Here is a 26,377-nt window from a genome sequence, read left to right as displayed (position 1 = left end):
TTGAATTTCATCATATGCTTTTTATGCATCTATTAAGATGATCATGTAGTGTTTGTCCTTTCCTTTGTTGATGTGGTATATCATGTAGATTGATTTGAATATGTTGAATCATCCTGGTGATCCTGGGATGAATCCAACTTGGTTGTGGTGTATGACTTTTTTAATGTGTTGTTGGATTCAGTTTGCTAATAATTCGTTGAGAATTTTTGCATCTATATTCATCAAAGGTATTGGCCTATAGTTATCTTTTCTGGTGGTGTCTTTGTCTGCTTTTGGTATCAGGGTGACAGTGTCTTCATAGAATGTCTTTGGGAGTGTTCCTTCCTCTTCAGTTTTTTGGAAGAATTTGAGAAAGATCAGTATAAGTTCTTCTTTGTATGTTTGGTAGAATTTGCCTGTGAAGCCATATGGTCCTGGAATTTTATTTTAGGCAGGTTTTGTTTTGTTTGCTGTTTTGTTTTTTTTTTTTAACAGGTTTGATTTCTTTTCTAGTGATTGGTCTGTTTAAGTTGTCTCTTTCTTTGTGATTCAGTTTTGATGGGTTATATGTTTCTAGAAAGTTGTCCATTTCTTAGAGGTTTTGTCAGATTTGTTGGCATATAATTGTTCATAGTATTCACTCATGGTTTTTGGTATTTCTGTGGTATCTGTTGTGATTTCTCTTCTTTCATTTCTTATTTTGTTTATTTGGGTCTTCTCTCTTTTCTTTTTGGTGAGCCTGGCCAAAGGTTTGTCAATTTTGTTTACCCTTTCAAAGAAACAGCTGTTGGTTTTATTGATTTTTCTTGTTTGTTTTTTAATCTCTCTTATATTTATTTCGTTTCTGATCTTTATTATCTTTCCTTTGCTTTATTATCTTTTCCTTTAGGTTTTGTTTGTTCTTTTTCTAATTTTTTTAGGTAGTGTGTTAGGTTGTTTATTTGAGATATTTGTTGCTTTTTTAAAAAATATTTATTTATTTAGTTTTGGCTATGCTGGGTTTTCGTTGCTGCGCGCGGGCTTTCTCTAGTTGCGGCGAGCGGGGGCTACTCTTCATTGCAGTGTGCAGGTTTCTCATTGCAGTGGCTTCTCTTTGTTGCGGAGCACAGGCTCTAGGCACGCAGGCTTCAGTAGTTGTGGCACACGGGCTCAGTAGTTGTGGCTCGTGGGCTGTAGTGCACAGACTTTGTAGTTGTGGCGCACGGGCTTAGTTGCTCTGTGGCATGTGGGATCTTCCCGGACCAGGGCTCGAACCCACGTCCCCTGCATTGGCAGGCAGACTCCCAACCACTGCACCACCAGGGAAGTCCCGAGATATTTGTTTCTTAAAGAAGGCCTGTATCACTATGAACTACCCTCTAAGAACTGCTTTTGCTACATCCCATAGTTCTTGTATGGTTGTGTTTTCATTGTCATTTGCTCAAGGTATTTTTTAATTTCTTCTTTGATTTCATCATTGACCCATTGGGTTTTTTAAATTATTTTTATTTTTGGCTGCATTGGGTCTTCGTTGCTGCGTGTATGCTTTCTCTAGTTGTCGTGAGTGGGGGCTACTCTTCGTCGCAGTGCACGGGCTTCTCATTATGGTGGCTTCTCTTGTTGTGGAGCAGGGCTCTAGGCTCGTGGGCTTCATTTGTGGCATGTGGGCTCAGTAGTTGTGGTGCACGGGCTTAGCTGCTCTGCGGCATGTGGGATCTTCCCGGACCAGGGCTCGAACCCATGTTTCCCCTGCCTTGGCAGGCAGATTCTTAACCACTGCACCACCAGGGAAGCCTGACCCATTGTTTTTTTAGTAGCATGTTTAGCCTCTATGTAATTGTTTTTTTCTCATTTCTTTTTCTGTGGTTGAGTTTTAGTTTCATGCTGTTGTGGTCAGAAAAGATGCTTGAAATAATTTCTTTACTCTTAAATTTGTTGAGGCTTGTTTTGTGCCCAAGTGTGTGGTCAGTCCTAGAAAATGTTCTGTGTGCACTTGAAAAGAATGTATTTTTTTTTAGATGTAATGTCCTGAAGATATCAATTAAGTCTAACTGTTCTAATGTATGATTTGGGACCTCTGTTGCCTTATTGATTTTCTGTCTCAAAGATCTGTTCATTGATGTGAGTGTGGTGCTAAAGTCTCCTGCTATTACTGTATTCCTGTCAGTTTCTCCCTTTACGTCTGTTAGTATTTGTTTTCTGTATTTGGGTGCTCCTATATTGGGTGCATATATGTTGACAAATGTAATATCCTCTCCTTGTATTGATCCTTTTATTATTATATAGTGTCCTTCTTTATCTTTCTTTATAACCTTTGTTTTAAAGTCTTCTTTGTCTGATATGAGTATTGCGGCCCCTGCTTTCTTTTCATTTCTGTTTGCATGCAGCATCTTTCTCCATCCCCTCACTTTTAATACACATGTGTCCTTTGCCCTAAAATGGGTCTCTTGTAGGCAGCATAGACTCCTGTTTTTTATCCAGTCTACCACTCAGTGTCTTTTGATGGGAGCATTTAGTCCATTGACATTAAGGTAATTATTGATAGATATATATTTATTTCCAGTTTAAACCTTGTTTTCCTGTTGATTTTATATTCTTTTGTCCCTTTTTCTTTTTCCTTTTGTGCTTTGATGCTTTTCTTTTGTATTATGCTTATGGTTTTTTCTTTTTGAGTTTTGTGACTCTGTTGTATGTTTTTGATTTGTGGTTGCCCTGTTTTTCAAGTATGTTAACCCCTTCATTTATCTACTTGCTTTAGACTAGTAGTCACTTAGGCTCAAACACATTCTAGAAAAATAATTGTGATTTTCTCTATCCTATAGATTCTTACTACTTTTCTATTTAGAGAAGACCTTTCAATATTTCTTTCAGGATAGGTTTAGTATTGCTGTATTTTTTTAGCTTTTGCTTGTCTGAGAAATTCTTTCTTTCTCCTTCTGTTCTAAATGATAATCTTGCCGGGTAGAGTGTCCTAGATTGCAGATATTTCCCTTTCAGGACTTTGAATATATCTTGCCACTCCCTTCTGGCCTGCAACGTTTCTGTAGAGAAATCAGCTGATAGCCTTATGGGGGTTCCCTTGTCATTAACTCTGTGTTTTTCTCTTGCTGCCTTTAGAATGCTCTTTTTTATGTTTAACTTTTGACATGTTTATTATCATATGTATTGGTGTAGGTCTTTCTGGGTTTATCTTGTTCAGGACCCTCTGTGTTTCCTGTATCTGCATATCTGTTTCCTTCTTTAGCTTTGGGAAGTTTTAAGCCATAATTTCTTCAAATACGTTTTCAGTCCCCTTTTCTCTTTCTTCTCCTTCTGGGATCCCTATTATGTGTAGATGGGCACGCTTTACATTCTCCCATAGGTCTCTTGTATTGCTTTCATGTTTTTCACTTGGCTTTCTGTCTGATGTCCTGATTGGATGATTTCCTTTACTATATCTTCCAGATCACTTATTCGTTCTTCTGCATTATTTATTCTGCTATTCATAGCCTTTGGTTCTGCTTTTGTCTCAGCAAATGAATCTCCTAATGTTTCTGGACTCCTCACTATAGTTTCTCGTTCCTTTTTTACCGTAATCTGCATTTCTATCGATAGCCTTTCTTAGTTCCTTCAGTATTTTCATTATTTCCTTTTTGAACTTGTTATCTATTAGACTGAAGAGGCCTGTTTCATTGTTTGTCCTTTCAGGGGAATTCTCTTGATCTTTTGATTGGGAGTGGTCCCTCTGCTTCTTCATTTTACTTATATTTCTCTTGCTCTATGAGTTCAGGAGAAACAATTATCTACTGTGGTCTTGGAGGGCTATTTTTACGTGGGAGTGTCCCTGCGTAGCCTGCATGGGTTTAATACTTTTTGGGGGGCAAGGGCTGTTTTCAGTATGGATGCCTGCCGCCTCTCTCCTCACTGTGTGCTGGCTGTCATCCCCTTGATAGGAGGTGCGACTGGTGTTGCGGTGACCAGAGCCTGCACTGGACAGTGAGTGGGGACTCCTCTTCCCTCTGTGGTTATCACCGCCCTGTCCAGGGCAGGGTCTGCTCTCTAGTTGTTGGTGTAGAAGCCCCTAGCTCTGTTTCTGATCTGCAGTGCAAGAATAGGCGGGATTGGAGCGCTCCCACTGGGAGAGGAGCCACTGAGTATTACTGTGCTGGAGCTGTTCACCTGTGAGTGTGTCACCTTTCACCTGCTGTGCGGGCTCACAGAGTACACTGTCGTTGGCACTGCCCTCAGCCCCACCTCAGCTCTGGGTGTGCTGGCAGTCAGCCTTGGTGCCTCTCAGGCTTTGTTTTCACAAGGCCACCAGCGTAGATCCACTGAAGTCAGGTCCCAGGACTGTAGTCATTACATACCTGGACCCACTGTGGGAGCTATGGATGCAGCTCAGACCCTGGCCCAGCCCAGCCCCTGCGTGTACGCGCCCACAAAGCCCACAGCTGCTAAGGCCAGACCCGTCCCAGCTGCGGGAGCACCAGTTGTCTGTTTGGTTGCCCCACAGGCACTGAATTTACAAAGTCGGCCGTGGAGGTATAAATCCAAGGTTCACGCAGCCGTGGGGAGAGATTTCAGCTCTGCTTCTTAAGTCACATGGCCTGTGGGCCTCAGCTGTGATTTCAGCCCCACCTCTGCATATGGGCAACCCACTGCTGTCTGCTTCTGGGGGCACAGGGCAGTGGCTGGGGCACACGAGCCTGCCCAGGCAGGAGGGGACCGGGGTGGCTGGGGTGTGTGACCTGCCTGGGCAGGAGCCTGTCCTGGAGCCTGCATAGGCAGGAGCCGGCGGGTGGGGAAGGAGGCTGCGATGGCAGCCCCACCTCTACCTTGGCATGCCACTTAACAATGGCGCTTCGCTTCTGTGGCGGCCCGGGGTTCTTCCGCAAACACTCCTGGTTGCTGCGCCCCACGCTCCAGCCCCTTCAGGCTGTCTCCACACAGCTAACAGCAGTCCTCTCCCTGGGTCTGTCCTCTAAACCCCGTGTTACAGCACCCAGCCCCCACCCATACCAGCGGACATGTGTCTCAGGCTGGGGCACACAGGGCGGTGGCACAGCTGTCCGTGTAGGTCTCTCTCTGTCCTGCCTGCTACTAACTGGTTGCTGTGCTCTCCTCCAAGCCTCTGAAGCTCCCTTTCTGTCCCGGCCAATCTCCTCACTGGTGAGGCTTCCCTGGGTGCAGGAACCTCTCCTCTCCTTCAGCTCCACCCCCGCAGGGGCACAGGTCTCGTCCCACTTCCTCTATTGTTTTTTTCCTTTGTCCTGCCCAGTTACTTGGAGATCTTTCTTGTCCTTTGAGGTGTTTGAGGTCTTCTGCTGGTTTTCTGAGAGCATTGTTCCGTTCATAGATGTGTTCTTGATGTTTTTGTGGGAAGAGGTGAGTTCCACATCCTACTACTGACCATCTTGACTCTGATTGCTAGTTTGATTTTCTTTTTTTCATTTCTCAAGTTAGAAGGTTAGGTTATTGATTTGAGATCTCTCTTCTTTTTCATATAGGCATTTATGTCTATAAATTTCCCTCTAAGCACTGCTTTAGCTGAAGCCCATAAGTTTTGGTATATTGTGTTTTTGTTTTCATTCATCTCAGTTTTTTCTTTCTTTCTTTCTTTTAAAAAATTATTTATTTATTTATGTGGTCGTTCTGGTTCTTAGTTGTGGCAGGTGGGCTCCTTAGTTGAGGCTCGCTGGCTCCTTAGTTGTGGCATGCGAACTCGTAGTTGTGGCATGCATGTGGGATCTAGTTCCCTGACCAGGGATCGAACCCATGTCCCCTGCATTGGGAGCGTGGAGCCTTATCCACTGCGCAACCAGGGAAGTCCCCATCTCAGTATTTTCTAACTTCCCTCGTGATTTCTTCTTTGGCCTGTTGGTTGTTTAGAGGTATAGTCTTTAATTTCTACGTGTTTGTGAAATTCCCAAATTGCCTTGTTACTGATTTGTAATTTCATTACATTGTGGTTGAAGAACATACATTACATGATTTCAGTTCTTTTCAATTTATTGAGGCATGTTTTATGGCCTAACATATGGTCTGTTCTGGAGAATATTCCAGGTACACTTGAGAAGAATATATATTCTGCTATTGTTGGCTGAGAAACAGTATATAATTAAATTTACTTGGGATTTAAAAATACCTTGTGGTGAATCTTTTTGCAAAGTAGATTTGTTTTATAAAAGTGTTACTGTTGGGCTTCCCTGGTGGCGCAGTGTTTGAGAGTCCGCCTGCCGATGTAGGGGACGTGGGTTCGTGCCCCGGTCCGGGAAGGTCCCACATGCCGCGGATTGGCTGGGCCCGTGAGCCATGGCCGCTGAGCCTGCGCGTCCGTAGCCTGTGCTCCGCAACGGGAGAGGCCACAGCAGTGAGAGGCCCGCGTACCACAAAAACAAAACAAACAAACAAACAAAAAAACCCAAAAAAACCCAAAACAAACGAAAAAAAAGAATATGTCCAAAGTATACTTTAACATTGGCAATCAATGTAAAAAAAATGAGGTGTTTTACGTTCTTTTTCTTTTTCACGCCGAGCCTTTGAAATGGGGTGTGCATTTCACACTTACTGTGAATCTCGGTGCAGACGAACCACGCGTGGCTCCCCCGCTGGACAGAGCAGGTTTAGGTAAGTAGAGAAAAGGCAAGGTCCTCACCCACTAATACTGTTTTCTCCTCCCCTAGGCGGTGAGAAGCTTCTGGGGCCTCAGCGGCTGGAATGTGACCGAACCACAATTGAGGACTGGGTGTTCAGGGCTCCCCATGTGGCCACGTTTCTGAGCGTGGTCATCCACCAAGGCTTCCTCCTCCTGTGCTCGTCCCTCGATCTGGCCACCCTGGTCCCCGAGCGCCAAGTCGACCAGGAACGGGAGTTTGCGAGCGTCCTGGATGTCCTGTCTGTCATCTACATCAACTCCCACCTGCCCAGGGAGCAGCGGCACCACTGGCGCCTGCTGTTCTCATCCGAGCTCCACGGGCACAGCTTCGCCCAGCTCTGCGGGCGCATCACACACTGTGGGCCCTGCGTGGTGCTGCTCGAGGACCATGACGGCCATGTGTTCGGTGGCTTTGCTTCCTGCTCCTGGGAGGTCAAACCTCAGTTTCAAGGTGAGTCTTGGCCACCAAAGCCCCACATGGTAGCACCAGTGCTCGTACAGGTTCTGGTCAGACGGCTGCTGTGTGGAGACCTCCGAGCCCCGCCAGGGGATGTGCGTGTTTCTTCCATCTCCTCCCGCAAGCGTTTTGCTAGACGTGTTTGGGAGGGTCGTGAAACGTGGTGTTTCTTTATGATGGTTTAACTTCATGGATTCCTTTATAGATTCTGGCTGCAGGGTCAGGTAAGCAGGACAGCTGTCCTCACCCCTGGCTTTCAGGTGAGGAAACAGCGGATCAGCATTAAACGATGCCAGGTCCTGACCTCGGGCGAGGCTGGGCCGTAGGTGCTGCATAGGGGACTGGGAGATGCCGGCTCTTGCAGGTGGGGTGTGTTTTGTCGGAGGACCGTCTTCCTTTCCTGGAACCCCCTGTGTGGGTCTGCTTTGCTGCTTCTGCCCGTAGTTTTTCGGTTCTGTGATTTTGCTGGAGATTGGAAGCTCTTTGCTAGACCTTGAATGCCCTGGATCAAAGGCCCTGATGAAATACTTCCCCTCCTCAAAGAACTACTCTGATAAACACTCTTAAAGGACTCTTTTTGAAAACGCTCATCTCCTGTCAGTGGGCTGTTCTCGTACTCAGAGGTGAACCTGTCTTCCCAGGATTGATGTCACGGTGTGTCCCCTGGGACCTGCGCCGGGCTGCCTGAGTCTCTGTTCTCAGAAGGTCTCCTGGGGGCCAACAGCTGTGAGATGGAGGCCTTTTTCTAGTGGCTCTGAGCAGCCGGGTACAGGCCTGTCCTCACTCCCCTCAGCTAAATGGGGCAGCCTGGCCGACGCAGTTCCGGGGAGAGTCCCTCCCAGTGAGGGGGCGAGGCTAACACCCTCCCTGGCTGGGCCAGTGGAAGGGAGAACCCAGGGTCCTGAGATGCGAAATACGGGGGAGAAAGGTCATGTGCTCCTCTGGGATGGGGGCTGCACATCGTAGCCAGACAGCTGTCAGCTGCATCCACTCTGCCTGCGTCCCCGCTCCCCCTTCTCTCCCCACCACTCTCACCTGCATTGCTGCGGGTGCCTTCTGCCTGGCCCTCACCTCCTGGTCTCACCCGTCCAGTTCATTTGCCACATCCCAGCCCACCTGCCATGGTGCTTGTCCCCTGGAGACCCTTGGACGGACCCCCAGTGCACTCAGGATGATGAATCCTTTATCTCCAGCCTCACAACCTCTACCGTGCCCTGTGCCCTGGGCTCAGTCTCACTGAATTACGCAGAGTTTCCGGAACAGGCCGCGCTCTCATCTCAGGACTTGGCACGCGCTGCCTTTTCTCCCTCTTCCACCTGTTTACACAGTCGGCTCCTTGTCGGGACTCAGTCCAGGGTCACCTCCTTCAGGAAGCCTTCCCGACCACACGAGTGCCAGTTACTCCCTGCGGTCCTCTACGGGACTGCACGCTTCTGGAATTGCTCCTACCTTCCTTGCACCAGGGAAGCTTCTGCTGGTTGGGGAGCCGTGTCCAGGTGCAGAGGTTCCATTACGGGAGAGGTTTTAGCAGTGGTGGGGTGGCCCTTGTCTGGGGTGGGTGGAAGGGATCATGGTGTGAAGGCTGGGTGCCTTCATCCCTGAGATCCTGTTGTTTCCAGGGTTTGGTTTTCTCTAGATTTTAGAGTGTTCTAGATCTTTAATCCAGCTGTTGCTACCAGCCCTTCCCCACTGTGTCAGGGTCCCTTAAGACCACCCACATATCAGTGAGTCGCTAGGAGGACTTGGGGACGCAGCACACAGCTGTCATCACGGCCGATCTATTACAGTGAGAGGATGCAGAGTACGATCCGCCTAGGGGCTGGGTAGGGGTTGGGAGGGTGAAGTCCGGGGAAACCAGGCTCCAGCATCCTCTCTAGTGGGGTCGCACAGGACGCGCTAAATTCCCCCAGCCGCGAGCTGTGACAGCACGTGTGCGGTGTCGTCCATCAGGGATGCGTTAGAGCTTCAGCGCGCGGGGTCTTTATTCGGGGGGCCGTTCACACGAGCACCCTCTGACTGACGCGCACCCAAACCCCAGACTCGCAGGAGGACGGCAGGAGTCCGGCATCAACCCCCCTGTCTGTTCACACGGCTTAGGCACAGGGAGCCACTCATCAGTCCTGGGAGGGGGGGACCCTCCCCAAATCCACCTTCCCAGACACTGGCTGAGGGCCGACCCTGGAAGGCAGCCCTTCTGGGGACCCCAGTCTCAGGCCTGGGCTTCCACACACCCAGGTCTCTCTGTCACGGTGTCACGGGGAGGGGCTCTGGGGGGTGATGGGCTGGGTCTCTGTGTGGTTGGAGGATGTGGAAAACCCCTGAGAATCATTATCATAGACGGAACTTCCGCTTCTTCCAGCTCCTTTAGTATTAACTCCAGGTCAGCACTGCTGTGTCTTCATGTTTTTTTAACAAGCAGAATTCATCTTCTTGAAGAAAGGTGGAAAAATGAGATGACCAAGTTTTCAAACTTGAGCTCATTCTGTTCTGAAGCGTGAGGACAGAATTCCAGCAGGGGGCAGCCTAGCATCACAGATTCCAGTTGAGTTCAGGGAGTTCCTGTCCATTTGTCCCGGGAAACAATCACTCCGAGTATTTGAGCCTTGAGATGGTGACAGCCGCTGGGTCACTTCATTTTCGCCTCTGTCGTCCATGGGGCAGCTACAGGCCCGCAGCTCTGAGCTGAGTCCGGCTCTGTCCTGGGCAAGTTGCTTACCCTCTCTGGGCCTCCGTTCCCCAGAACCACAGGAATGGCAGTTTGTAACGCACTGGGCGATGGGTGGTGGTGTCACTGTGAGAGTTGGGTGAGGAGCCCCTCTGTGGAAGTGATGTTTTTACGGGTCTTATGACTCCTTGGTCCTTGCCCTGCACCCTCGAGGGTCATCTTCCCCACGGGGCCCTTCTCTCTGGGCACAGACCCCAGGATGGACTAGAGTGGGGTCCATTGTAGCCAAGGGGCCCACGCTTTGTGGCCCCATCACCTCACTTAGCATCCGGGGCCCAGTAAATGTTGGTTGAAAGGCAGTCTTAGGATGGCAAGGCAAAGTGATGCTTAGGCCCAGTGCCCGGGGCCACAGGTGGGACCAGGCAATTCCTTGAGGCTAAACCCAACCTTCTGAGGCACATGGACTCAAGCCGGAGTCTTTAGCCTGGAGGGGAGCCCTGTGCCACCTGGTCCCGGTGACCTCCCCAGGCTCACCTCCCCCTTTCCCCAACCAGGGCTCACACCCTGCACTATAGCCGAGGGCCCTGCTATTTCCCCCATGCCGTGCCGTGTCCCTGCGGGGTCCCTCCTCCCTGAGTGGCTCTCACCCAACCGTCTCCACCTCAGGACGTCCTTCCCAACTTGGGGGAGCCAAGTCCCCACAGAGGCCCGAGCGTCACTTGTCCTGACTCGGCAGGTCCAGGCCCATCTGTGGCCGAGGGCTGTCCTCCCTAAGGCCCCTCTGGGGCTCAAAGCCCCCTTCCTGTCCGCCCTCCACATTCGGGCTCCCTGGAGCTTCCTGGAGCTTCCTTCCCACCTGACGAATGGCCCGACCCCCAAGTACCTGAGCTCGGTCCTGTGTCAGGTGCCCTCACGCTGTCACCGTCAAGGGGCGGTCCTTCCGGCCAAGGTCTCACAGCTGTGGGGAGCATCTCTGGTCTGGCTCTGGCCTAGCCGGGAGTTCCCTTGGTGAGGTGCAGCCTCCGTCCCCTCCCTAGTGAGTGCATCGGGGAGGGCAGGAGTCTCTGAGATGGAGGGTGCTGTTCATTTCCAGGATTTTGACCGGTACCTTCTGTGAGTGGTGGCATGCCCACTCCTGTGCCCGGGCAAAGGTAGAGGGTCCCCTTTCCCTGCGTGTCCCCACCCCACCCTGTGGGCAGCTGTGTCTACAGGTACCCCGCCTTCTCCGCTCTGGGTGATGTGCCTACTTGAGGCCACGTGAATGCCCAGCCAATACGTGGAGTGGCCGCCTGCCCCTTGCTCCTTAGCTGGGACAAGGCTGCTCCTGCTGGCTCTGGGGCGGTGGGGCAGGGCTCGCATCTCCCCGGGAGAGCGCTAACGGGTGTTCCCAGCAAGCACATGTCACATTCCTTTGTAACGGTCAGCAGCTCATCCTACGGTCCTGGGCTCCGCCCGCTGGCCGGCCGGCCCTGCCCCCAATGCGCGGGAGCCCCGTGCACGCCGAGGACCCGAGGGGAGCCCTTCCTGCTCAGCCGTCTGAGCCACGGCCCGTTTCCATTTCCTGCTTTACCCCGTGCCCAGCGCCGATGGCTGACCTTGCTTCTTTTTGCTCTGATCGATTTCAGGGGATGACAGGTGCTTCCTGTTCTCCATCTCCCCCAGCATGGCCGTGTACACCTCCACGGGCTACAATGACCACTACATGTACCTGAATCAAGGGCAGCAGACCATCCCGAATGGACTGGTAAGGACTTGGGAGGGCAGGGCACGTCCCCCCCGTGGTGATGCACTGACCCCGACGTGCCCGGGGACACTCCGCCCAGCGTCAGGGCAGCCGTACGCGCTCAGTTCGTTCTGTCCGAGTCTCAGGGTGGTGATGCAATGAGCGACAACGAGGACGGAATTTCTCTCGTGGAAAAAAGGGGCCTCTGTTGGGGCATTTCCGGGGTTTGTGTGCAAATGACGGAGTCGCCCAGTGTTCCTGGCCATCAGGTGGTTGGCCTGTGGCCTTCGTGGCTGGAGATGCTGCCCTGCCTGGGGCACCGCCCGGGCGCGGGGCCGGGGCTGGGCTCCCCAGACCCTTTGGACCCATGGGGGGTTGTCTGCTCTGTGCTCCAGCTGGGACTCAGCCACAGGAAGAAGGTGACGCGGGGGAAGGCCGGGGGCGGTGGTGGGGACGGGCGCCCGCACAGGTGCTTAGCTTGTGTGAGAAATGTGTGTCCTGGCAGCACCAGCCTATTTCTTTCCCCTGCTTCTTAAAAAGCCCCTCTCGGGAAATTCCAGCCCTGTCTCTGAAAAGCCAAGGGCCGGAGAGGCTGGTCCATCTTGTCGGTGTGGAGAGGGCCCCATGCTCCTCCCCAGGCTCATTCTGAGGCTCCCACGGGGCCACCTGATGACCCCGGACGCCTTTCAGAAAGGACAGTGTGGGGCTTCCCTGGTGGCGCAGTGGTTGGGAGTCCGCCTGCCGATGCAGGGAACACGGGTTCGTGCCCCGGTCCGGGAGGATCCCACATGCCGCGGAGTGGCTGGGCCCGTGAGCCATGGCCGCTGAGCCTGCGCGTCCGCAGCGGGAGAGGCCACAACAGTGAGAGGCCCGCTTACCGCAAAAAAAAAAAAAAAAACAGATAGGACAGTTTGGTGATGACAGGGGCGAGGGCCTTGGCCTCAGTAGCAGCACCCAGTGGGTCTCGGTGGTGGTCAGTAATCGGCCCGAGGGGAGGAGCAGCCCTGAGGTTAGCTGCGTTTCCTGCCCTGGCCTCTTGCTCTGGCGTTAGCTTCAGGCTCTCCGGGCCCGGGGAGGAGGCACTGTTGGAGAGGGCAAGGGATCAGAGAGGTTGAACAGCAGTCTGTTCCCATCAGCCGCTAGCTCAGAGCCGGCCGTGTGCCGAGTGGTTCCCGCCTTCCCGGGGCTGCCTCCTCCTTTCCCTCCCTGCTGTGCTGAGTGAACGACCTGCCTGCTTGAGCACCGGGTCCTGGGCCGGGTACGGATCGGCATCCCTGTCCCGGAAGTGCTGTGTAGACCTCTCCCCTTATTTTACCGATTGGTGTCTCTAGGCCTGAGGGCCTGTATTCTTTTGTCCTCTCTTGTCCCTTGTGTTTCCTGCCAGTGCAGCCCCGTGAGAAGGGGCCATGGGGTACGAGTCAGGACACCTTGATGAGTGTTCTAGGAACTTGTCATGGGTTACTTAAATTGTATCAATCTGTGAATATGTATTTCACAGTTAAAAAAAAAAAAAAGAAAGGAAGAAAATTGTGTTCACTTCTCATACGCCCCGGTGGCATGACGGCTGGGGTGGGCTTCAGGTGTCTGATGCTCCAGACCGAGGCGGTGCTATGCCCCTCCCTCCACAGGGCATGGGAGGGCAGCACAATTATTTTGGCCTGTGGATCGATGTCGATTTTGGGAAAGGACACAGCAAGGCCAAGCCCACATGTACCACGTACAACAGCCCTCAGCTCTCGGCCCAGGAGGACTTCCGGTTCGAGAAGATGGAGGTGTGGGCGGTGGGAGATGTTCCGGTGACACAGCTGGTGAGCATGGGGGCGTTTCTCCCCTTTCTCGGCTTTGTCCCTTTTACTCCTCCATCTGGAGATGGTTTATTCCAATTTGTTTCCAGCAGCCGTTGCTGGCCAGAGGGATGCCAGTGGGTGCACAGCAGAGCAGAGGATGCTGTCTGGGGTCTGTGGAGGTTTATTAGAGAGAACCGCCCCAGGGAGGTGGGATCCCGGGGGAGTGGGGACTTGTCTGCAAGATGAGGAGGGTCTGGGGTTCCTTCTAGTTCCAGGGATTGACGATGAGTCGCCGTTGGGGCCCCTGCGTCTTGTCACCTCCCAGCGATGGCATCCCGGGGCGGGGGCACTCAGTGGGGCTCGGGGCAGGAGCCTCTACCACATTTCTCTTGTGGTGACAGTAGGAAATTCCCCTCTGATAAACTTGACAGCAGCAGGACGTCACTGCCTGGTTTTGGTCACTGAACACACCCATCCTTCCCTTCTTCCCAAGGCCAAGAACACCAAGAGCGTTCTGGACGTGGACCCTACGGCCCAGGCCCTGCTGGAAGTCAGTGGGCGGATTCGCCACAGCGAAGGGCTCCGGGAGGCGCCTGAGGACCAGTGAGGCGGAGCCCCCAGCACGGGCCTTCCTGGAGCTGGAGCACAGCCTGCAGACTGTGTTTTACTTTAATGCAGAGTATGCTGGTCACGTCTAGGTGGTCCTGGAGGTGCCTAATTGAAACAGAGTACAGTCCCTCTCATGCTATATATCGATTGGTGGGTGTGTCCCCCCCGAAATATGTCCAATTGCCAGCTTGATTCTTGGACTTTGCTCATTTTGTACAGATGAAATCCAAAGACGATGCTGAGACGTTTGAGGCCGACTGGAATTAGCAGTGGTTGGGGATTTGAGTTCTTGCTGTAGGGGAGGGGGGTTCCACTCACTGAGGGTCACTTGGCCCCTGCACAGGCCTCCCAGTTAAAAGCCTCGATGTCCCATTTCTACTGGTAAAGGGCAGAGGTGCTCCGATAGGAATCTCAACCCTTCGGGGAACAGCTTCCTCTGACATGGAATTTTTGTATTTCGGAAAAAAAAAAAGGCACAAGAGTGTAGTAACGGGGGTAACAGCTGGAGATTTTGAAGATAACGGTGATATGGGTCTTCAGTAAGGTTCAGTGTCTGCCTTTCTCAGCTGTTTTTAACACATTACTGACCAGAAACATATTAATACGTCTTTTGTTACCCAAACATCATTGACCAGAGACGCTGCAGTATTCATTTACCTAACAAATCGCCGTCCACGGCGTTAGTTTCTGCAAAAATCCCCCGGTCAATGATGAGTTAAGTGAGTCTGTGCTATGAGCAAATGGGAAAACCAGGAGGTCTATGGAGAAGCAAAGTTGTGGTTCTCTTACTAATTTAAACGTGGGGCCCTGAGGCTAAGATTCCTGTTAATACACGTATGGCCTGTCGCGGGAATTAGTGGTAAGTAGACTGGCCCGGGCTCCTGACCTCCCAGCATCACCCCCACCCCCGTGCTGCTTCCTGAGGGGATGTTGGGTACTTTGACAGCATGGACTTGCTTTAAACGAACAGTGATCCTGAAGTGCTAGCAAAGGTGTTGGTGGGCTGGACCTCAGGCAGAGCTGCCCTGTCCCTTCCAGTCCCTGCATCCCTCGGAGGCGGCGTGAAGAATCTCCGGACACACTGAGAATCGCGCTCAGCGGAGCTTTCCCCTTCGCTACCCATTGCCCTTCTGCAGATCTGACGAAATGCTGCCTTGTTATTGAGTTGCCCCCAATTATAAGCCATAGTAAACCGAGCTGTTTGCATTTTACAGGCTCTGCATTCTCTACCGGGAGGCTCGTCAAACTCTGCGCTGAGCCCTGAGCAGAAGGCCTTGCACATGGGCCTTCGGAAGAGAAGTGCTCAGACAGTGACATGCACGCTCGGTCATGATTGATTTTCCTTATAAAAAGCCAGTTTTTAATAGCTTCTCAGGTACATTTTGTGACTTCTTAATTGATGGGAAGCAGATGCAGGATATTAGGTTCCTCAGATATCCTTACCGTAATCTGAAGAATTAGGCCCCGAGTCTTCAGTGTGTTACAGAATATTTTTTTAGAAAAATGCAATGAAATAATACCTCGCTAATAAAAGGTCCGTTGAAGACCACTTCCTACCGCCTCTGTCTGTGGCTGTCAGAGAGGATGGATGTGTCTGCCGGCCTGTTTTCTGCCTTGTGCCTCTTCTAACAAGAGTGCAGGTCATACCTGGGGGCCTGACGGTTTCCTAAGACAGCACACCTCCATGAGGGAAGCTGGGCGCCCAGCCCAGGCGCTTGGTCACCTGGGGTGTTCGGCCCTCGCAGGGGGTGTGGGGCAGCCGTGTGATTCCCCAGCACGTGTGGTCCCGAGCACACAGACCAGTTTGGTGTCAGCCGTGCCCGGGGCCACAGGACCCGAGGAACCACGCTCCTCTTGGGCCTGAGAAACCCGTGATGCTAGTTTTAACATGTGATGAGTTTGTTCTTTGATAAAATGGGAATAAGAATTCAGGTTGTAAGGACTAGTGGTCTCCCTGGAGGTGAAGACTCATAAGGGCCCCTGATAGGCGCTGGAAGGAAGGGGTGAAAAAACGCTGTTCATGGTACAGCATGGCTGTTGTTACTTGTTTCCCCCACCATATTTTTTTCTTTTATTGAATGAAAGAGTCTTTAAATTCTCCAGTGCTTTACAATTTTAAAAGGTTTCACACACACGTGGTCTTATATAATCCCGTAAGTCCCCCCTGCATATTGCCCCTCCGCACTGGTAACCACTAGCTTGGTCTCTGCATCTGTGAGTCTGCTTCTTTTTCGTTTTATTCACTAGTCTGTTGTAGTTTTTAGATTTCACATATAAGTGATATCAGACAGTGTTTGTCTTTCTCTGACTTATTTCATTTAGCATAATGTCCTCCAAGTCCATCCACGTTGCTGCAAATGGCAAAATTTCATTCTTTTTTATGACTAATATTCCATTATATATATGTACACACACACCACATATTCATATGTACGTATATATATGCACACCACATATTTATCCATTCATCTGTTGAAAGACCCACCATATTTTTTTTAATTAAATAATTAGCTTATGCATACACAGCAAAAAAGGTCAAAATATAAAAGGATGGAACTTGAAAGCTAAGTCTTCCTCCTGACTCTGCTCTAGCATTTTGTTCCCAAGAGGTAATGTGTTGTACACTCTGGTCTGTCCCTCACCTTTTTTTGGGTGGAAATTGCTCTGTATCTACCCATTTATTCTCATTGTCTATGTAATGTCCCATGAGATGGATGCCCCATCCTTTCTGGTGTTCAGCCATCGCCGGCTGGGGAACCGTCTGTTTGTAGCTAATTGTTATTGGAATGAATATCGTTTATATACATCTTGGTGTGGTTTTGTCTGGCGAATAAACTCTTTGAAGCTGAATTGCTGGATCAAAAGGTACATGCTTTTTTATTTAGGTATTAACAAATGAACCTCTTGCAAGCTAGATTTATACTTTTGAGACGTGGAATGCCTGTTTGCCATGTTTTCACCAATACTATATTAAAATTTAGTTTTTGTTTACCTGATGCTTGAAAACTAATTTCTTTTTCTCTTATGAATGACAGTGAAGAGCTTCATTTTTCAAGAACGGTGTGTGTCCTATCCCTCATCTGGTTTCCTAGGGTGTGGGTGTTACTGGTTTGCAAAAGTGCTCTTTTTTAAAAAAAAAATATTTTATTTATTTATTTTTGGCTGCGTTGGGTCTTCATTGCTGCACGCGCAGGCTTTCTCTAGTTGTGGCGAGCGAGGGCTACTCTTCGTTGCAGTGGCTTCTCTTGTTGTGGAGCATGGGCTCTAGAGGTGAGGGCTTCAGTAGCTGTGCCACGCGGGCTGTGTAGTTGTGGCTTGTGGGCTCTAGAGCGCAGGCTCAGTAGTTGTGGTGCATGGGCTTATTTGCCCCGCGGTATGTGGGATCTTCCCGGACCAGCGCTCGAACCTGTGTCCCCTGCATTGGCAGGCGGATTCTTAACCACTGCGCCACCAGGGAATTCCAAGAGTGCTCTTTTGAATTAAGCAAAATGGCATTGGCCGTGTGTGGTAAATGTTTTTTCCAGTTTGTCTGCCTTTATTTTTCCGTACATAGATTTTGCATTTGATGCATCATATTTCCCAGCTTCTGAGATCTGTGATTTGCTTAGGAAGTTTTTCTCCACTCTGAGATTAAACAAAAAGAAATACCGTGTTTTCTTCTACTGCTATTGTGCTTTCCACTTATACTTCTGAATCTTTGATCCATTCAAAGTGTATTTTAATTTTTTATTTGTTTGATTCTCTTTAAAATTTTTTTTAGTTTATATTGAACTATAGTTGATTTACAATGTTGTGTTAGTTTCAGGTGTACAGCAAAGTGATTTGGTTATACATATATCTGTTCTTTTCCAACTTCTTTTCACATTTATGTTATTATAGAATATTGAGTAGAGTTCCCTGTGCTGTATAGTAGGTCCTTGTTGGTTATCTGTTTTACATATAGTAGTGTGTACATGTCAATCCTAAACTTCCAGTTTATCCCCCCATTGCCTTTCCCCTTTGGCAACCATAAGTTTGTTTTCAGTCTGTGAGTCTGTTTCTGTTTTGTAAATAAATTCATTTGTATCATTTTTTAAAGATTCCTCATATAAGTGATATCATATATTTGTCTTTCTCTGTCTTGCTTACTTCACTTAGTATGATAATCTCCAGGTCCATCCATGTTGCTCCAAATGGCATTATTTCATTTTTTTTTAATGGCTGAGTGATATTCCATTGTATATATGTACCACATGTTCTTTACCCATTCCTCTGTCGATGGACATTTAGGTTGCTTCCATGTCTTGGCTTCTGTAAATAGTGCTGCAGTGAGCATTGGGGGTGCATGTGTCCTTCCGAACCGTGGTTTTCCCCGATATATGCCCAGTAGTGGGATTGTTGGATCATATAGCAAGTCTATTTTTAGTTTTTTAAGGAACCTCCATACTGTTCTCCATAGTGGCTCTACCAGTTTACATTCCCACCAACAGTGTAGGAAGGTTCCCTTTTCTCCACACCCTCTCCAGCATTTATTGTTTGTAGACTTTTTGATGATGGCCATTCTGACCTGTGTGAGGTGTTACCTCATTGTAGTTTTGATTTGCATCTCTCTCATAATTAGCGTGTGGTTTGTTTTTTTTTTTTTGGAGAAATGTCTGTTTAGGTCTTCTGCCCATTTTTTGATTGGGTTGTTCGTTTTTTTGATACTCAGCTTCATGAGCTGTTTGTGTTTTGGAGATAAAGCCCTTGTCGGTTGCTTCGTTTGCAAATACTTTCTCCCATTCCGTGGGTTGTCTTTTTGTTTTGTTTATGGTTTCCTTTGCTGTGCAAAAGCTTTTGAGTTTAATTAGGTCCCATTTGTTTATTTTTGTTTTTATTTCTATTACTCTAGGAGACAGATCAAAAAAGATATTGTTGCGATTTATGTCAAAGAGTGTCCTGCCTATGTTTTCCTCTAAGAGTTTTATAGTATCTGGTATTACATTTAGGTCTTTAACTCATTTTGAGTTTATTTTTGTGTATGGTGTTAGAGAATGTTCTAATTTCATTCTTTTACATGTAGCTGTCCAGTTTTCCCAGCACCACTTATTGAAGAGACTGTCTTTTCTCCATTGTATGGTCTTGCCTCCTTTGTCATAGATTAATTCACCATAGATGCCTGGGCTTTCTATCCTGTTCCATTGATCTACATTTCTGTTTTTTGTGCCAGTACCATACTGTTTTGATTACTGTAGCTTTGAAGTATAGTCTGAAGTCATGGGGCCTGATTCCTCCAGTTCTGTTTTTCTTTCTCAAGATTGCTTTGGCTCAAACTGTATTTTAAAATATACCTCTATCTTACCCCCAAATAAAATCCAGTACATTTTATATTAAACTGTGTGTCTCTTTCCCACTGACTTAAAATGCTACTTTCTCACTGAAGGTTTCTGTCTCATGTTTTAATTATCAGAGTTTTATGATAAAAAGATGTAAGAGCTGGGCTTCCCTGGTGGCGCAGTGGTTGAGAGTCCACCTACCGATGCAGGGAACACGGGTTCGTGCCCTGGTCCGGGAGGATCCCACATGCCGCTGAGCATCCGGGCCCGTGAGCCATGGCCGCTGAGCCTGCGCGTCCGGAGCCTGTGCTCTGCGACGGGAGAGGCCACAACAGTGACAGGCCCGTGCACTGCCAAAAAAAAAAAAAGATGTAAGAGCTATTCCTTTATTACTACTGGGTTTTTTTGTTTGTTTGTTTTGTTTTGTTTTTCCTTCAAATGCTTGCATGCTTATTTTGTCTGGTCTTTGGTAGCACTTTGACTACTTCTAAGAAGTTTGATAGTATTTTCTTTTTCTTTTTTTTTTGGATAGTATTTTCAAGATGGCATTAAATATTGATAAACATAGGCAGAACTGACATTGGCTAATGCTGTTTCTTCCTATCCAAGAACAGGAACATCTCAGTTTGCTATGTAAATTTTTGTTGTCATTGCTGGCACTGTGAGTGGACTTCCCCCCCACCCCGCCCCCGTCCCAACCGATGATTCTTTGAACATTGGAAAGCTCTTGATTTTTCTACATAGTGTTGTACCCCATTACCTTACTGAATTCTTTTATCCAGTGGTTCTCGACCTTGAGCCCGCATCAGAATCACCTGGGGGCTTCTTAAAGTACAGACTGGGGACCTCCACTCCCAGAGTTTGATTCAGTAGTTCTGAGGAGGGACTAGAGAATTTACATTGCTAATACATTTCCAGGTGATGCTGCTGTGGCTGGTCTGGGGCCCTCACACAGAGAACCACTGCTGTTCATTGTTTCTGATAATCTATGAATTCTCTGGGAGTTTGCAGCTATTATGATTCTTTTAGTCTGAAAAAAAATTTTGCCTTTATTTTATTTTGGCTATGTTGGGTTTTCGTTGCTGCGTGCAGCTTTCTCTAGTTGCTGTGAGCGGGGGCTACTCTTTGATGTGGGCTTCTTATTGCAGCGGCTTCTCTTGTTGTGGAGCATGGGCTCTAGGCACGCGGGCTCAGTAGTTGTGGCGTGTGGGCTCTAGGGCACATGAGCTTCAGTAGTTGCGATGCATGGGCTCAGTAGTTGTGGTGCATGGGATTAGCTGCTCTGTGACATGTGGGATCTTCCCGGACCAGGGATCAAACCTGTGTCCCTTGCATTTGCAGGCGGATTCTTAACCACTGCACCACCAGGGAAGTCCTTCCCTTTATTTTTGAAGGATTGTTTTTGCTTTTTATTTTTTTTAAAGATATTTTGACATTTTCCCCCTGGTACTTTAAAGCATCTTCGTGTTACGTTTTGGCTTGTGTGCTTTCTTTTTTTTTCCCCCCCAGCTTTACTGAGATATAATTGACACATAAGATTGTGTAGTTTAAGGTGTACACTGTGTTGATTGCAGCTATTATGATGGCATACCTGGAAATAAGGATAATTTCCCTACCTGATTTCTAGACCTTTCATTTCTTCCTCTTGATTAATTGTATCAGCAAATACTTTCCGAATTTTAACAATAACGATGCATCCTTCTTATTCTGACTTGAATGGAAATGCATCTAGTCTTTTATGCATTAAGTGTGATGCTGGCTTTTGTTTTGAGATGTTTCATATATATATATATAAGTATACACTTTTTATGCAAAGAAAGTACCCATTTGTATTTGTTATTAAGACTGTCAAGAGTAGATGTTCAATTTTATAAAGAGCTTTTTTTTAGCATCCATGTTTTTCTTCAGAGTTATTAATAAGAAATACCAAATTCTTCCAAATATTAAGGTTCCAAATACTGAGCCATCTTTGTGCTTTTTAGAAAAAAATTTTTTTAATTTTATCTATTTATTTATTTTTGGCTGCATTGGGTCTTCGTTGCTGCGCATGGGCTTTCTCTAGTTGCAGTGAGCAGGGGCTACTCTTCGTTGCAGTGCGTGGGCTTCTCATTGCAGTGGCTTCTCTTGTTGCAGAGGATGGGCTTAAATAGTTGTGACATGCAGGCTCAGTAGTTGTGGCGCACGGGCTTAGTTGCTCCGTGGCATGTGGGATCTTCCCGGACTGGGGCATGAACCCGTGTCCCCTGCATTGGCAGGTGGACTCTCAACCACTAAGCCACCAGGGAAGCCCGAAACTGTCACTCTTAATGTGTTCATTCAGTTGGCCTATGTTTAGTGTTTTTGTGGCAGTGTGTATAAATGAGTCGGTCTGTGGTTTCTTGTTTTGTTTTGGTCAGATTTTATGTTAAGTCACGCTTTAAAATTGTGCTGGCCTTACAAAAATAATTTAGAATCTTTCTTTCTTCCAGGTTCTAGAAAATGCAAATGATAGGAGTTCCTTAAAGTTTGGGTAGAATCCATCTGGGTATTTCTTGGTTTGGTGGTGGAGGGAAGGGGTTAATTATTGATAACCTTATGCTTTTTTTTTTTTTTTAATCATCTGGGTTGTCTGAAATCTCTGCTGGGATCAGTTTTGATGATTTTTTATATTTCTTAGTAAATTTTCCCCATCATTTAAGTCTTCAAATTAATTTACATAGATTGAAATTTTTCGTAGTTGTAGATTTTTTTCTGTTGTTTTCCTTTCATTTTTTCCCCTAGGTTAGGTTCTACCAATTTTGTTTTGTAGTTAATATTGTTTTTATATTATTTTTGCTGCTTTTTTATATCTATTTTTCATTTTCATTTTTTTGAGTTGATTATTAAATGACTAAATAAAAAGAGAGTAAATGAGAATATATGGGGCTACTACTTTTTTTCTGTGAGCTCTGCTTTACCTTGTGGCGTGACCATTGCATTTACAGATTCTGATTGGCGTGTGTGTGACGAGCTTCCAGGTTTTCTGTAGTTCCGTTTTGATTTTTTCTTGGGCCTAAGAGTTTTACAATTTTGGTGTGCTAGAGAATTTCTCCACAGCTTCTTTTGTGGGTTTTTTTTTTTTTTTTTTTGCAGTACGTGGGTCTCTCACTGTTGTGGCCTCTCCCGTTGCGGAGCACAGGCTCTGGATGCGCAGGCCCAGTGGCCACGGCTCACGGGCCCAGCTGTTCCATGGCATGTGGGATCCTCCTGGACCGGGGCATGAACCCGTATTCCCCACATCGGCAGGTGGACTCCCAACCACTGCGCCACCAGGGAAGCCTCTTTTGTGGTTTTGTCGAACAGTGATTAGAGAGGTCGACTGTATCACATCTACTTCCTGGAATCAGTCGAGGTTTCAGTGGTGTCCTTACACGGCAGGTTAGTGATGAGTGAGGTCACCTGTATCTACTTTTTGAGATCAATTTATTTCCTTCTTGTGGTCAGTTAAGAGTCTCTTAGTGAAGTTTCTGTGTTTTTCCTGAATTTCCTCTACTGTGCTCTATGAATTTGGATGTTGTGTTGGTACATACCCAGGCCTATTAGATTTTCGGTGGTGGTTATGTCTTATTAAATTCCCTTCTTTGTCTCACTGAATGCTTTTGGCCTGGATTTTTAAAATCTCATCTGACATTAGTAGTGTCACCCCTGTTGCGTGTGTTGTTGTCTGCATTTGCCTGGTATATTTTTGCTCAATTTTTTTTTGAGTCTTTTTTTTTCCTTGAACTTTATTTTGAAATAATTTTAGATTGACATAGAAGTTGTAAAAATAGTGCAGAGAGTTCCTGTGTACCCATCACCCAGCTTCCCCCAATGAAAGCATCTTAAATAACCACAGACCAAATGATCAAAACCGGAAAATCAGAGTTAATGCAGTACTATGAACTAAACAGTTCAAACCTTATGTGAATTTTACCAGTTTTTCCATAGTACCTGATTTGAGGCCTACTTGCAGTTAAGGGCACAGTCCTCCAGATAGCAAAGTCTACCCAAGGCTTCTGAAACCAATTGCAAGTTCAGGGAATTCCCCAAACCACCCTCAGGTTGGATAATTTGCTTAAAAAAAACAAATTCATGGAAACCTATCATACTGATGATCATATTTATTACAGGGAAAGAATACAAATGAGAACCAGACAAAGGGAAGATTCTGGGAGGGTTCAAAACACAGAGCCTCTGGTTGTCCTCTTCCTGTGAGTCCTTCTAGAGAATCACTGAGCCTGAGGGTAGTCTTGGGGACCCCTGCCACAAGTTGTATGAAATTTTATTACACATGTATATCAGTGAAACCACCACTACAATTGGGATACAGAACTGTCCCACCACCCCCAAACTCCTTCAGGTTCTCCCTCGATAGTCACACCCTCTTAATCCTACTCTTAGCAACCTCAAATCCATTTTCCATCATTATAATTTTGTCACCTTGGGGATCTCTGTAAATGGAACCATTTAGTATGTAACCTTTTAAGACTGGATACTATCACTCAGCATAATACCCATGAGATCCATCCAAGTTGTTCTGTGTATGTTCCTTCTCATTGCTGGGGAGAATTCCAGTGTATGGTTGTACCAGTTTCTTTATCTGTTCACCCTCTTAAGGACATTTGGGTTACTTCTAAGATTTGGCTCTTGTAAATAAACCTGCCATGAACTTTCATGCACAAATTTTTGTGTGATGTCATCTTTAGGGTCAATACCTAGGAGCAGGATTGATGGTTCACATGCTAAGTGTATGTTAAAGTTTACAGGATGTTGCCAAGTTCTCCAGAGAGGCTGTAGCATTTACATCTGCATCAGCAACATATAAGAGTTCCAGATGCTGTGCATCCTTGTCATCACTTAGTATTGTCAGTATTTTATTTTAGCCACTTTAATAGGTGTGTAGTGTATCTCATTGTGGGTTAAGGTTGCCTTTCCCTACTGGTTAATGATGTTGAACATCTTTTCTTGTGCTTACTTACCATGGGTATGTCCTCTTTGGTGAAGACTCAGTTCAAGACTTCTGCCCTTTTTCTAAAATTGAACTGTTAAATTTTGAGATGTAAAAAATATTCTGGCTCCAAGTCCTTTGTTAGATATGATTTGAAAATGTTTTTCTTTCAGTGTGTAGGTTCTAAAAAATTCTCTTAATTGTAACTTTCATATGTTTTTCTTTTACAGATAGTACTTTTGGTGTCACGTCTAAGAACTCTTTGCCTAATCCTCAATTCCAAAGATTTTCTCTTTTGTTTTCTTCTATGGTTTGGTCTATTGCCCATTTTTGGTTAATTTTTGTAGAAAGTATAAGAGTTTCTTTTTTGCTATGGATGTCCAGTTGTTGCAGCACATTTGTTGAAATGAATATTTGTTCTCCCTTGAATTGCTGTTGGCTTTTTGTCAAAAATAAATTGGCTATACTTGTGTGGGACTATTTCTGGACTCTATTCTGACATTGATCTGTGTGTCTGTTACTTTACCAATATTGCCCTGTCTTGATTACTGTAGCTATATAGTAAGTCTTAAAACCAGGAAATATGTTTCTTCCAACTTTTTGCCTCTTTTTCAGAATTGTTTTAGCTATTTTATAGTTCCTTTGTCTTTTCATATAAATTTTAGAATAAGATTGTCTATGTCTTAAAAAAAGATCCTGCTGAGATTTTGATAGAAATGGTGTTAAATTTATAGACCAATTTAGGAAGAACTGATATCTTTACTATATTGAGCCTTCCAAGGCATGAACACAGTATATGTCTCCCCGTTGTTTTAGGTTTTCTCTGATTTCTTTCATTGGCATTTTGTAGTTTGCAGCACACAAACAGATCCTAAACATGTTTTGTTAGTTTAAGTATTTCAATTTGCTTCATTGTAAGTGTGTATTATGTTTAAAATTTCAGTTTCCAATTGTTCATTGCTAGTATATAGAAATAGCAGTGATTTTTTTGTTAATCTTGTATCTGTGGCTTCCCTAGACTCACTTATTGGTTCTGGAAAGGTTTTTGTGTTTAGATTCCTTGGGAGTTTCTACATACACAGTGTCATGTGAATAGGGACAGTTTTATTTTCCCTTTAAATCTCTTTTCCAGTGCCTTTTAATTTTCTTTTTTTGCCATATCGCACTGACTAGGAATTCCAGTATTATGCTGAGTAGGAGTGGTGAGGCTGGACATCTTTGCCTTGCTCTTAATGTTATGGGGGAAGCATTCAGTCTTTCATCATTAAGTATGATGTTGACTATAGGGTTTTTTGTTTTTTATTTTTTCTAGATACTTTTCATTTGGTTCAAGAAGTTTCCTTCTATTCCTAGTTCACTGAGTTTTTATCATGAGTGGGGTTTGAATGTTATGAATGCTTTTCCTGCTTCAGTTGATATGATCATGTGGTTTTCCTTCTCTAGACTATTAATATGGTGGATTGCATTGAATATTGACCTGGCTTTTCATTCTTGGATGAATCCCACTTGCTCATGGTGTCTTGTACTCTTTATGTACGGCTGGATCCAATTTGCTAATACTTCATTGAGGATTCTTGTCTCTGTGTTCATGAGGGATGTTGGTCTATGGTACTGCATTTGTATGGTTTTGGTATCAGGGTAATGTTGGCTTCATAAAATGGTTTGAGAAGTGTTCCCTCCTCTAATTTCCTGGAAGGGATTGGGCAGTATTGTTATTTCTTTAAAAGTTTAGTAAAATTTACCAGTGAAACCATCTGGCTTTGGTGATTTCCTTTTCGGGGGACGGTTTTAATGATAACTTCAGTGTCTTTGCTAGTTATACAACTACTCAGATTCTGTATTATTTCATCTTTAGTGAGTTTTAGTAGTTTGTGGTTTTCAAGGAATCGGTTTTATTTCATCTAACTTGAGTTTAAGTGCATAAAGTTGTTCCTGGTGTTCCTTTATTTTGGGAATATCTTGAGGGATCTGTATGATATACCATCTCTCATTCCTAATATTGGTAGTTTGTATCTTTTTTTCCCTTGGATGAACCTCTAGCAAGATTGACACTTCCATTGATTTTGTCAAAGAACTGGTTTTGATTTTTTTTTTTCTATTTTTGCCTTTGACTTCATTGTTTTCTGCTCTTTCTTTACTGTCTTTATTTTGGTGAATGGCCCCCTGCTGTTGATGGGTGGAGTTCTATAAAAATAAATGGAGCTAAGCTGCTTAATGGTCCTGTTTTCTCTATTACATCCTTGACGAGAAGAGCGTCTTCACTTGCATGCAGTCCAGTCGATCCAGTATATATAACACTTAGTGG

The 26,377-nt window shown here is 46.4% G+C and overlaps 1 protein-coding gene across 5 annotated transcripts in view; it reads left to right on the top strand.

The window, feature by feature from the left end:
- The window catches only part of MEAK7 (MTOR associated protein MEAK7), a 47,685-nt gene that overhangs the window by 18,383 nt on the left and 2,925 nt on the right, over nucleotides 1-26,377 (top strand). For 3 of the 5 annotated variants that reach the window (XM_024735817.1, XM_024735815.1, XM_024735814.1), the window contains exons 5-8: nucleotides 6,621-7,043; nucleotides 11,340-11,458; nucleotides 13,066-13,245; nucleotides 13,718-15,208. In XM_024735817.1, the coding sequence (XP_024591585.1) occupies nucleotides 6,621-7,043; nucleotides 11,340-11,458; nucleotides 13,066-13,245; nucleotides 13,718-13,831 (836 nt within the window). In that variant the 3' untranslated portion in view covers nucleotides 13,832-15,208. Of the gene's footprint in view, nucleotides 1-6,620; nucleotides 7,044-11,339; nucleotides 11,459-13,065; nucleotides 13,246-13,717; nucleotides 16,132-19,261; nucleotides 19,293-26,377 lie in introns of those variants that run through there. The other 2 variants (XM_024735818.1, XM_024735816.1) reach the window with 2 other exon arrangements.

Source organism: Neophocaena asiaeorientalis, unplaced genomic scaffold (assembly GCF_003031525.2).
Source record: "Neophocaena asiaeorientalis asiaeorientalis breed wild unplaced genomic scaffold, Neophocaena_asiaeorientalis_V1.1 scaffold40, whole genome shotgun sequence".
Taxonomy (NCBI): Eukaryota; Metazoa; Chordata; class Mammalia; order Artiodactyla; family Phocoenidae; genus Neophocaena; species Neophocaena asiaeorientalis.
This window is presented reverse-complemented; position numbering and strand designations above follow the sequence as displayed.